Source organism: Athalia rosae, chromosome 8 (assembly GCF_917208135.1).
Source record: "Athalia rosae chromosome 8, iyAthRosa1.1, whole genome shotgun sequence".
Classification (NCBI taxonomy): Eukaryota; Metazoa; Arthropoda; class Insecta; order Hymenoptera; family Athaliidae; genus Athalia; species Athalia rosae.
Window position 1 is genome coordinate 3,148,853 of NC_064033.1, and position 12,533 is coordinate 3,161,385.

General features: G+C 39.6%; 2 protein-coding genes across 8 annotated transcripts in view; both read right to left on the reverse strand.

Moving 5' to 3' along the window:
• Positions 1-281: 281 nt before the first annotated feature.
• Positions 282-3,203, reverse strand: LOC105693069 (conserved oligomeric Golgi complex subunit 6). 2 transcript variants are annotated; one of them, XM_012412746.4, is made up of 9 exons: positions 2,745-3,203; positions 2,374-2,648; positions 2,167-2,311; positions 1,884-2,095; positions 1,589-1,812; positions 1,118-1,509; positions 886-1,047; positions 639-800; positions 282-563 (listed from the first exon to the last, which is right to left on the reverse strand). In XM_012412746.4, the coding sequence occupies exons 1-9, from the start codon at positions 2,829-2,831 to the stop codon at positions 333-335; spliced, it is 1,890 nt and encodes a 629-aa protein (XP_012268169.1). In that variant the 5' UTR covers positions 2,832-3,203; the 3' UTR covers positions 282-332. The 2 variants fall into 2 exon arrangements, with proteins under 2 accessions (XP_012268169.1, XP_012268170.1); XM_012412747.4 differs by having other exon boundaries at positions 2,374-2,517; positions 2,745-2,904.
• Positions 3,204-3,348: 145 nt separating this feature from the next.
• Positions 3,349-12,533, reverse strand: part of LOC105693068 (ankyrin repeat domain-containing protein SOWAHB) — a 95,292-nt gene continuing 86,107 nt past the window's right edge. For 5 of the 6 annotated variants that reach the window (XM_048659660.1, XM_048659659.1, XM_048659661.1 and 2 more), the window contains 5 exons: positions 7,369-7,441; positions 6,207-6,299; positions 4,272-4,298; positions 4,026-4,180; positions 3,349-3,949 (listed from right to left, as the gene is read on the reverse strand). In XM_048659660.1, the coding sequence (XP_048515617.1) occupies positions 3,650-3,949; positions 4,026-4,180; positions 4,272-4,298; positions 6,207-6,299; positions 7,369-7,441 (648 nt within the window). In that variant the 3' untranslated portion in view covers positions 3,349-3,649. Of the gene's footprint in view, positions 3,950-4,025; positions 4,181-4,271; positions 4,299-5,303; positions 5,329-6,206; positions 6,300-7,368; positions 7,442-12,533 lie in introns of all 6 variants that reach the window. The other variant, XR_007279883.1, reaches the window with a different exon arrangement.

The following is a 12,533-nucleotide window of genomic DNA, read 5'->3' on the forward strand; positions in this document are numbered from 1 at the left end:
CTACGGTAAACGATACGAGATAGTCAACGAGCTATTACTATTCTCGCTATTAATCTATTGCACGTTGTAAACAATCGTACAAATCATCAGGACATTACTTTACCAGCAATTAAAATCATAGATGAACTTACCGGTCGGTTCGATTCTCGCTGACGTCAAAAACAAAATGGCAATAGCTTGTTACAGGTTCACCCAATGTCACTTATATTCGGATCAACGATAACGATCAAAATTTACAATTAAAACCCGATTAATACTGGTGAGTCATAATACTAATGAACTTGGTATGCTGAAAATATTTTACTTCCGTCTCAAGTTTGCATACGATAATGTTAGGAGACCAACGCTTTCAGCAGTTCTTCAGGGGTTTTCGTGAAGAGGCTGTTGGGATTTTGATAATTATTTTTCGGGTTATGACATGCATCGTACAATTGTTTGTAAATTGCTCCGATCACTTCGAACGATCGTTTCTGGGTTACGGTCCTGTGTGTATTGCTCTGCAAGAGGCTTATCTGTGGCAGCAACAGTATATCCGGCATCACCAAAAATGCTTCCAACTTGTTCTGAAAGCAGAATGTCGCGAATCAGGGGTATAGGATCTGAAAAACTTTCACATCGATCAGAGACGATTTGAATACCGTGAATTCTTTTACGCTGAGAGGGTCCATGCCAGGAATGGAAGACAACGGACCTTGCTCCCGTCCTTGCAAAATCGTGTAGATCGGTCCTAGATTCAAATTCGCCACCAGTGAACTGGCTTGTTCCGAAGTCAACGTGTCGATCTGCGCGTCCGCTTGAGCCTGTAAAAGTAACGGGTACATCGATGCACGTGGAACACATGGATTAAATTCCGCAAACAATATGACATTCGGGATCATCTCAAACCTGCAATCTCTCGAGTCTCTGATCCATGTACTCGTATAACGCCAACGTAGACTGTATCTGATGCATACAATTCAGAAGATACACCGCCATGTCGACAGTAGGAAGTCTGGATGCGGTCTCGTTGACTTCTTGCAGTAACGGATCGATCACGCAAGACACAATCTACGGAATCAAATCGGCATGAGTTTCGAGTGTGGCCAGCCCCCTGAGCGAATCAATCGTCGATGCTCACTTGCAGCATGTCCTTTTCTCGCTCTTCGGCTATGCTCGCGACAGATAGGACTTCATTGAGCAGAGACAACAGCCTGGACACCGACGGTGCGGGGACGAGATCGGTGCCCGGCGGATCGGCGCGATCTCCCAACGCAGCTCGCGTCTCTCTTTGAAGTCTGGTAACAAAACTACGATCGCTTTGCTCGAGAAGGTCGTTGAGGGTGGTGGTCAACACGCTGTCGGGTACGACCTGCGTTATTATCGATTGGTAAAATCTTATCAGTGTCGTGACCGAGTATAAAACGGTGGCCGGAGCTTCGACGGCGAGGATATGCTCCACTCGCGATTTCAGAGGGTGGCAGAGGCCTTCCGTTATGTTGCCAAGCGCCTGTTTGATCTGATCGGATACATCTGAAACGCGGAAGGTTCGGAGGCGTTATGGATTTCGATATGTCGTTGGGCTTCGGACGATCGCGCAAATGATATTCACCTGATTTGTCGCAGGCTTTGACCAGCGTTAGAATGTTCTCTTTCTCAACCGGTATCGCTTGATGTAACCACGCGAGCATATCTCCGACATATCGCTTTGGATCGTGGGCGTGCATTTCTATGGGATTGGAACTTCCTCCAAAACCATCACCCAGCGTCAGTGCATCTATGAATGATCCTACCAAGATCGATCTTCTGGCAGTGCAGTACTCGTCTAGTACGTACCTAGTGAATGAATGAATTTAAATTTTCCTTTTCCGAAAAAACCAAGCGAATTCTTTTCCCTGGATATTTACTTGTAGAGAACAGGGCGATCTTCTAGTTTGCTCATTGCTTTGATTAGGAGAGGGGCCAGCAACTCGTTTTCTATGTGTCTGCATTGGCTCTGTGTCCAGCGATACAATCTCTCCAGAGCGGCTTCTTGGAGTAAAGTCATTCTTTGCATAACGTCCAATGCCAATGTTTGATATCCCGATTGCATCAGGATTCGACAGTTGCCATGTATTTCCTGTAAACGGCGTTTACCTATACCGATTCGCCAATAAATCTAGATCGAGATCGACACCGTTTTTCCTTTACCTGCACGCGATCGACGACGACGAAAAAATCGCTCGTTATAGGAGTTTCTCGAGACGGGCCGTGCAGTATCGCAAGTTCGGCTGGTGTTAATTGAAAGTTTTTTATAAATGCATTGGCGATATCCTGTTGCATACATAATTTTTTGCTGAAAGATCACAGTGGGTCATTGAGATGTAAGAAGAATTGCTGAGGAATAAAATTACGAACCTTTCGTTTTGTAATTTCGTTGTCTGGTCGATCAATTGGAATGTTTGTGTCTTGGTTGTTTGGAGCTGATTGGTCATAGTTTGAACCGAGGTATTCATAGCCACTACATCGTCGTATATTCCATCCAGAGCTGACTTTACTTCTCTGAAAGCGGACACGAAGTCTTCATTTATGAGTAAACTTCTCCTTTCTATTTTACTCCTAAGATTTCTCCTAGCGTTCAGAGTATTCTCGGTAAAAAAGGTCGACAATTCTTTGAGCGCTTCCAATGTTTCCTGAACAGAAACAGACGGCGTAGAAGAATTTAGAGTAAAAGAAGTGATACCTTGGAAGATAACCTGAACAATACGAAACTAGACTATCGCGAATACCTTGTCATTATCCAGACGAGATTCTAGAAGCTTATCCACCCTTCTGACGAGGACGGAAGTTCCGCCCTTTTCATTATTCGCGTTCATATTTCACAAGGTTTCAAACTGCTCAGTTATTATTTATTTATTTGATGCAGGTTTTGCAAAACGTCAACGTCTACTAGAACACAAAATAAGAATGATGTGTTCAGTGGCATTTTCCAAAACCTATCTATACGTTTCTACCCTGTACACGTTTCACGCGTGACCATCTGCCAATACTTATATGTCTACCATCAACCGATGCAACTCTGTGGATGCAATGCTCTGAGGGTAGTCGGTAATTTTCCAACCAACGGTAGCACTACCGCTGCTAGAGCTACACACCAACCGCTGCTACAGCCCTGCTTTGCTGGTTGCAGCACTCTTTTCACTTACAAAAACGTAGTTTGTTCGACGAAGAATCAGGTGGCGACAGAAACAATACTGATCTCTAGCGCCAGTACCGGTAAAATTTTTATCAAAAAGATCTAGAATCGTAAAAATTTTATGTTGCTGAATTTTATGTTGCACTGAAACTTTTACCAATCTTACGTGTTGCTCAGCTTCCACGTCGTTCCGTCTATTTTTGCAGGAGACAAATATATGTATTTCAATAAATTACAGAAGATACAGTGTTTGCAAAAAGCGAGATTCAAATAATTGTGCGACGATTAATCGTAGACTACATTCATTTTACACTATTCGGTTATTAGTTAAGTAAAGATCTGCCAAATTCCACCACACGTTATTCTGATTCATTGAGATTCCGTAGGAGCAACGTCCGAAAAACAACATCAAAAAGTTACCTTGAATATCATTAAAAAAGGAAACTAAAATTCACATGAAAATAAACGTAAAACAGGAATGAATGAATATGAATCAATTCACAGAAGGGCTGATCCCCGCCATGCGGAATCAAATCCGCAAGCGTTATCAGAATCTGAATCATTTTGAGTTACGGCTGTAACTGCGGTCGCAGAATTAACGACCGTTGATCTCAATTGTTGCTGTTGCGACGTGCGATGAGGGGCTCGTGGAAGTTGACTCTGCCCTCGAGGTTGAGGATTGGTATTCACTTGATTCGATAAAGAGCCCTCCCGAGATGACGAGAAGTCTTGGGCTCGTTTGCTTCGCCGTTTTTTTATGGGCGCGTACTTCGGAGGTGGCATTACTTTGTGTTCCGTCTAAAGAAAATTAACAATAAATAAAGAAGAGAAAAAAATTATTTAAACAGGAGATTGAATAATTATCGACGTTCACTTGAATATTATCTGCGGATCCCCAGGTTTTGTGAATCTTCTCGTTTGTTGCCGTCACGTTGCTACTCGCCACACCCAGAAATTGACTGAAGGCTTCCGTCGTACGTTTCACGCGGACGTTCAATGAGCCAATTCGTAGGAAACCAAGATCTTTCTCTGCGTTCGCATAAGTATAATAAAAATTTTCAACATTGATTACGTCAATGAAATAATTATCATTAGAATATACGTATCGAGTAATTTTTACCTGCATGCTTTTTCCTTGCTTTTATTTCTGAAAGAGAACAAACGATTATATCAATTTATAGAGATCGGGTCAATCGGATATGATCGTACAGATTTTTAGTCAAACATAAAATCATTATCGGGACAAAGCTGAGACAGGAGTTAATTAAACAACAATTCAATTTCATGGGTATCGACCAACAAATATCAGGCAGAGATGCAAGTTTCTGATAAACTCAGAAATTATTATATCAGTGTTAGGAAAATAATACCTCAATTTCTTTTACATTATCGTCGTTTTCCTGAACGTAAAATACCATACGATACTTCAAAGATCTATGGATGAAACCGAGACGAAAGGTGCAATTAGTGAGAACATGTGCCATGCATTATTTCGTGATATAATAGAACAAGTACGGTAAATGGTGGGTAAAAGGAAAGAACATCATGCTTCAATATATCTCAAATATGATGTTATTATTACAGCACATGAATTATTTTTAATTATTTTCAAATGATGATCTAGTAAATTAATTCATTAGTGCGGGTTACATACTACTGCCACTCCAGTATTCTTGAAAAAAAAAAACAATTTTCATTTTTTCTTCCTAAATATTTAAAAGAAAGAAAAATCATCTACGAACGAAGCGTTAATACAAAACATTCAACTGAAACGCAAAGGAACAAAAAAAAAAATTGAAAATGCTATTGCCAAATCAAAAGCGATCTCGCACCATATGAAAGCTTCACAGTCCTGATAAGAAATCGATTTTTTTTTTTTTGTCATTCAACAAAGATCGAATTTTCGGAAAGTTCAAAAACACTTTTGGACTTGGCACGTGTATTAGAAGGTGCTGAGAGAGACGAAATGAATTAAAATAATGTAACAATATATGTTTGGATGCTGACAATCAAATACGGAACGAGTAAGAAAATTATAATAATAGAAAGATAGTTTAATACCATACGTTACTTTATAGTGAGCCTACTTTTATAATCTGGTACGACTCAAGCGTTTTACTACAATACCATAGAGCTGTGCTTCTCAACTTGCCTGAGCGTGGCTGCAGCAGTAATCCCTACAACAGAAGATTACTTCCAGAAACCCAAGATACTCACCGAAAACCCTCAACCTTTAATATAAACTTTTAAATTAATCGTGTAATCTTAAGTTAAAAAATCAAAAGCGTATTCTCGAAAAAACAGCGCATGGCGTTCCGATTCAACGAGTCAAGAAAAAAAATCTAAGATCGAAATAAAAGTCCGAAGCGAACGAAAAAGAAGGAGAAAGTATACCACTTAGATTTTCGGAAGGCCAGGCGCGGTTTCACGCCTTTCGTTAAGTAATGGTAAAGTAACGCTAATAAATATAAAAGAAAAATACTTCATCGCTAATAATATCGATGACAATAATATAAGCGAACTGCGTGCAGCTCATATCCAGCGTATTCATGCTTCCAACGTTAGTACTTTGTTCCAGAGTGTTACTGATGGAAAGGTCATGTCCAAAGGTTGGTTTGAAATATTCATCATGCGTGCAGATAATATGGTGCATGAAGAAGAAAAAAAAATTGTTAGTACGAGGGAGTGACAATTATTCTCATCGAAAGCTTGCGCTGTAGGTGTCCGATTGTTTCCAATTTCTTTTTTTTCTTTTCTTTTTTTTTGCATCGAGCTGCGGAATATCGCGAGAATATTGATTAGTCCGAGACTGGTGATTTTTTGGATCTTCGGTACGAGGAATTCGGGCTGAAGTTCTTGCGTAGGAAGCTTGGGGCGGAAAGAAGAGTCGGACGTCTTCTTTCGCGTTTCTTCATGAAACCAGCGGGCAATGTGGCGTGTTTCATCATATCGGAACGAGAGGGATGAAGGGAAGCAGTGGCGGGTGCCCGCATGGATCCGGCTCGGAGTATACTCCTACCCGAATCGTCGAACTCTGACCAGAACGGATACTCACTACGAAAGGTGTCTTGACTGACGGCCGCCTCTTGCGACGCCAGATACTGCCGTGCTTTTTTACCACTGTGATCCCTGAGTTCCTGGTTCGCCCCTAAAAATGGAAAGTGATGGAAATTCCGAGATTCCCTCTTCTTCTTCTTCTTCTTGTTCTCTATTTTTTTTCTTAATTTCTATGATCTCCTCTAATTGTAAGACCAGAGGTTTCAAGATCTCTGTTCTTGATCCCCAACTGTCTTCGATATTAATTGTCTTCAATTTGCGCGATCGTTCAGCTGCAGCTGAGAGTGCGAAATAAGGATAGAAAAAGAGAATCTAAAATCTATTTACGAATCCAATGCGCAACGAGAGTCTTCGCGGTATATTCGTGTAACGCTCAAACTGGCCGAATGCCCATTGACGTAATTAATAATTAATCACCGATTCTGTGCGCCGGATTAAATCGAGGCAATCGATTTTTCTATTTTCAGAATCTACGGGTCGTGTCGGACGAAAATTGAAATCTAATGAAATATAACAAAATATTTCCACGCATACGGTCTCGTGAGTTTTCAGACAAAATTAAAAAAAAATAAAAAAAAAGAAATAACTTTTCTAGAACAAAAATCACGATGCTCAATATTTGTCGACGTATTGGAGCCGCTATCGAAAATCTCCGTGTATAACTCGCGTGAGTGCCACGTCAAATTGATTATCTGAGGAAAAAAGCAAACACCGATGAGGAAGGTGCGTAGATACGTGGAGAAAGAGAGAGGTGGGAAAGAAAAAAGTACAACGTGACCAAAAGACCGACAATCAAAGTCGCTTCTAATGGGTATCGAATAGTTGAACTTGGATATGGTTTACCGATAAGAGGAACGTGAAAAACCCCGCGCGTAATCTGTAGCAAACAGTCGGCGATCCTTTGAGCCCCTTCGGTTATACATATATGGTAAAAATATACATATCTGTCTGTTTAAACACCCATAAGCCGACCTGTCAATCAACGCCTTTGTCGAACTGATTTCTTCCCTCTCTCATCCCTAACAGCGCATTGAAATTTATTGGAAAAAAATCACTGCAGCGCTCGATAGAAATATAGAAAAATAAATAACTTCAGGTCTCCCTTCCCTAGACCTTCCCCCTTTTTCCAAAAATCCTAACCATACCAAAAATTCACTCACCGTAAACTTGTACCAATAAATTGAATATATTCTCGTGATCGAATTGCATCGCGATATGAAGAGGCGTGTATCCCTGAAAATGTACAAATATATATGAGAAAAACATTTGCCAATCGATCGAACATTATTGACATTAATAATAAATAACAGTCGCTCCTTGCGATCCGCACGATCCTCTCATAATTACTTAATTAATTAATTACATCTAATAAATTTTGCGTGGACCTCAGAGCGCCGAGGCGTTAATAAATGCGGAGCCTATTCCGTACATCCGGTGTAGAGGTAACGTAATTGATGTGTGTCAAATGTTTGAGAAGAGAGAGGGATAGAGAGTGAGTGAAAACGTGAGGTGAAGAGGATCAGCCTAAAAGATGTTGTATCTTCCGCACGGTTCTCTTCCTTGTTTCCTACGTACTTTTTTCGCTATTTTTTATTTTTTTTTTTTTTATTTCAACTTGCATCGCACCAGCGGAGAATTTCGTTGAATGTGTAACGTGGCGTTGAAAAAGAATGAAAAAAAAAACAAGTAAGAGAAATGGAGAAAAAAATCTAATATATTGCAGCACTGTATAGAGGTAATGTAATACCACAATGCGAGGTAGTAAGGTGTATCATTAATTTCTTATTACACGATTATTTCTATTATTCTAGGCCTGCAGACACGGCGTGCGAATTTTTCATTTCCTTTGAAACGAATCCTTACTCATTTCCTCGTACGTACAATAAAAGAAAAAAAAATGTAGAAAAAAAACTCTATTAGAAATAGGAAATTGCGTATGCCATTCAATTCGATGGGTTTCCTCTTGCATCCCCCCCTATAATGAGCCCCCTTTCTATCTCATATTTTAATTACTTCGATAAAGTCCGCGGTGTTGGTAAAAATCCAGATGCCGTACAACCGAACAATTACACGCGTTCGACAAATGATATGCAACGCCCGTTACCTGTTACAATTATAAAACAATATAATATCCCGTATGTGTTGCAATTTAATAATACGTTGGCACACTTAATTAAAGCTGATTTATTCCTTGTTAATAAATTTTTCCAACACATGAGTCAAGTCACATCGTATTTACGACACGCGTAGTGTCTAACGTAATCGGATCGGATCTGATGAGGCAACGGATGAATTGAGAGAATAAAAATTACAAAAATTACCAAATGGCATGCATAAACTTGAAAACGTACGCAAGTAGAATGTACCATAAGAATCATAGTGAGAATGCGGGGAATGAGAAACGAAGTGGTAAAAAAAAAAAAAAAATCGAAAAAAACGGTGAACGGCTCGCATTATAAAGTGTCGTACTCGTGCGAGTAGGTATTGGAAATGATTATTATCGGTATAAAGGCAGGTGATTCTTTTCACGTACGTGTACACGTATAGGTATACACGTTCACGTGTATTACTGCAGGGCCAAGAAAAGTAGCAGCTGTCCCGCGCCTGTCTCGTTTTACGCGCCTCTTAACGTCACGACGACGACAACGACGTCGGTGTCGACGCGCTGCGGGCACATTGCTTTCGGAAATCGATCACGATTCACCAGATCAATCGGTGCAAGTTCCCATAAATTATTCGATGGTGAATCGGAACACATGCAATAGAGAACAGATTTTTTTTTTTTTCTTTCATTTGGACTAGGGAACAGACAGAGAAAACGGGCAGAATTATTTCCTATTAAAATCCAGGAAATTTGAAAACTTATATTCTTCGTTTTTTATCTACCTGATTATAGTTACGAATATCAACCTGTGATCAAGTCCTTGGACAATTTGGAGTCCAGGAAAAGGAATGATCCTGTTTTAAGAAGTTGATAAGCCTATGGCCTGAGAGATCTTTCTCGTTATTGGGAACTGAATTGGGCATTGTTTTTGAGAGGGTTTTCTAACATATTTCGATCTCAGAAATTCAAATCCGAAAGCCAAATTGATCCATCAATGAAATTGATCGAGTGATCACTCATTTTTTTACTTTTTAAGGTAAAAAATGAAACCTTTTTAAAAATTAATTGTATAACACTTTACTGACGTATTTTCACCTCAGGAATCCAAATCCGAGAGAAAAATTGATCTATCTCCAAAATTGACCGAGTTTTCGCCATTTTATTGTATTGTAACATAAATTTGAGGAGATCTCTGCGTCGAAATATTCGAATTTTTCGGTCTACGAGCAAACCCGAGCTTTGCTGGAGTCAGCGCAGCCAGCAGCCAAGCGCTATGTTGTGAGACGTCACCTTGGAGGCTGAGCAGAGGTGACGCCTCAAAACAAACCCCTCGCTCGTGGCTACCTAACTCCAGCAAAGTTCGGGTTCGCTGGTGAATTGAAGAATTCGAATATTTCGACCCATGCATGGATTGCGACGAGTCAAAGTGGGTCTACGACTAAAACCACTCGATATGTCTTAATTTTTCTGCTCCCAACAGCGAATAATTGATGATTACTCGATCGATTGCACGAGTAGATGATTTTGGCTTTCAGACTTGAATTCCTGAGCTGATTATACGTGAGATTACTCTTAAAAAACCGAAGAAAAATCGATTTTTGAGCAAACAAAAAATCGATTTTTGGGCCAGAAGTAGAGTAGTTTAAAAAGTGATTGTATTACACGTTTCTGACGTATTTTGACCTCAGGAATCCGAATCTGGAAGAAAAATTGATCTATCTCTAAAATTGACAGAGTTATCGCTGATTTTCACCTTTTCGGGGTCGAAAAAAAAAAATTGAGTTCTTGATGTATTCTTATGTAATCTGAGCTCGGGAATCCGAATCTGGGCGACAAATTGATCCATCTTCAAAAATGACCGAGTTATCTTCATTTTTAGGCATTTTTTGGCACAAATTTGAGGATATCTCGAAGGGAAAAAATCGTAGCTCAATTTGGACAACGGATTCGTGTTCCTGAGGTCAAAATACATAAGAAAAGTGCCACACGATCAATTTTAAAAAATAAAAATTTTTTGCCAAAATTTGAAAAAATCGTAAGGGGTACCCCTTGGAAAAATCTCAAATTTTGACAAAAAATTTTTATTTTTTAAAATTGATCGTATGGCACTTTTCTTATGTATTTTGACCTCAGGAACACGAATCCGTTGTCCAAATTGAGCTACGATTTTTTCCCTTCGAGATAATTCCATTTTTATGCAAAAAAATGCCTAAAAATGGCGATAACTCAATCGATTTTATAGATAGATCAATTTCTCTTTTGGATTCGGATTCCTGAGTTCAAATTACATCAAGATAGATTAAAAAATCAAATATTTTTTTTCGACCCCAAAAAGGTGAAAATTGGCGATAACTCAGTCAATTTTATAGATAGGCCAATTTTTCTTTCAGATTCGGATTCCCGAGGCCAAAATACGTCAGAAAAGTGTTATACAATCAATGTTTAGAAATGTTAATTTTCGAGCCGAAAATGGAGTAAGTCCAGACAAATCTACATTCTTTTTATGGGTTTCTATAGCCTATCCTTGCGTCTGTTGATCTCAGATATCTGAATCTACAAGCTTAATGGATTTATCTATCAAATTAATTGAGTTATCGAGATATTTTCGCTTTTCAGAGCAGAAAAACTGTGATATGTCGCTGAAATAAATTCATAGATTGACATAAAAGAAAAAACTCTGAACGTGCGTTCGAAATCTAATGATGTTAAATTGAAAATAAATCACGGGACGAAAATCTAAACGACGAATAAAATCGAATGCGGTGCGCGTGCGATGTAAGTCGAATTAATTCAACAGAAAATTAACAACGATGATAATGATAAAATAAAATTTCGGAAGCCTAGTACGATTTTGTCGAGGCTTTGTAGTTGATCATCGGTTATTACCGCGTGACTACGTTATTAAAACCGCAGCAAGGAATTCGGGAAGGAGAATTAGATGCCGGGGGTAACATGGGCTGCTGGAGGACTATTCGCGCTTCGTACAGGTACGTAAATTCATCTCTATGTATACCTGCCGCTGCGGTTTTCCGAGGTAAGGTTACATTGGTTACGTGTACAGTAACAAACTCTCTGAATTCGTATTTCGTCTGCGGTTACCGTCGTTCGCACAATTCTGCACGCACCCGTGGATACCCCGGCGTAGTCTCGCTATACTCGCGGTACATGTCATAGCGGTGAACGACAAATTGTTGTTACAGATTTTACACGAGAAACACAACGTCACCGGGGCCTCGACATCCTTCACCCGATACGCCGAGGTTTTTGGTTCGCCGTATCGCACCGAAGGGACGCATAAAATCTACAACTTCGCAATTTCTAGCCGAGCATTTTCTAGAAATGGATCAAAAGATCGAAAGAAATCGAGTGAAAAATGGGGATGTAACCTGTGAAGAAAAATTATCGCGTAGGAGGAGAACAAAAAAACTGATCAAGGTATGCGAATTCCGATATTCGATGTCTACCCGTGATTCGGAACGGACCGCGACGAGATTCAGATGAAGGTAAAAAAAAAAGAAAAAAAAAGGAAGAATAATTAAACGAATAAAATAACTGAAGATGGTATTAATACGAGGATCGTATCGAATGACGAGGAATCGCGGTGAGCCGCAGACGCACCGACATATACACGCGCGCGCTTATATTTTCGTCGAATAAATTTTACGTGCAATAATAATGGTTCGATGATAAATCGGCAAGGTGTTTATATTATGTAGCCCTATACCATGTCACAGGTGTAAACTTATACGTCTCTCGGTGCCGCGCGCGACGCTGCAGCAGTTCGTATTAATGAATTAATATCAATAATATGTTGCACGATGAAATCGACCCCAACCAGATTCCAGGCTCCATTGAAAAAGACAAAAAACAAAAAGGGAAGACATTAAATTCATATTACTTTCTCACAGTCTTCGATATCGGAAGAGTGTAGAGTAGCGCGTACGCGCTTCGGTATTAAAGAATAAAACTTTGAAAAAATAATTCACGCTAAAATTTGTCTCGAAAAAAAAAATTACTCATCGAATTTTCCATTATTAATTATAAGCATCGAACCGTGTGTACTCAGAAATTTTTCAATACGTGCAATAACCAGGATCCCTTGGGCGTGATGTTCCCTTCGGAAACGGTAAAACGTAAAACGTGAAACGTAAAACGGTATAACGAAAGGGGTGCCGTTTGGTGCCCTTTCCAAAAACTCCAATACGTAGTGACGACACGTGC

Coding starts and splice junctions, on each gene's coding strand:
- LOC105693069 (XM_012412746.4), bottom strand. CDS start 2,831: ATGAACGCGAATAATGAAAAGGGCGGAACTTCCGTCCTCGTCAGAAGG. Junction 2,312..2,373: donor ACGAAATTACAAAACGAAAG/GTTCGTAATTTT, acceptor GTGATCTTTCAG/CAAAAAATTATGTATGCAAC. Junction 564..638: donor TCAGCGTAAAAGAATTCACG/GTATTCAAATCG, acceptor TTCTGCTTTCAG/AACAAGTTGGAAGCATTTTT.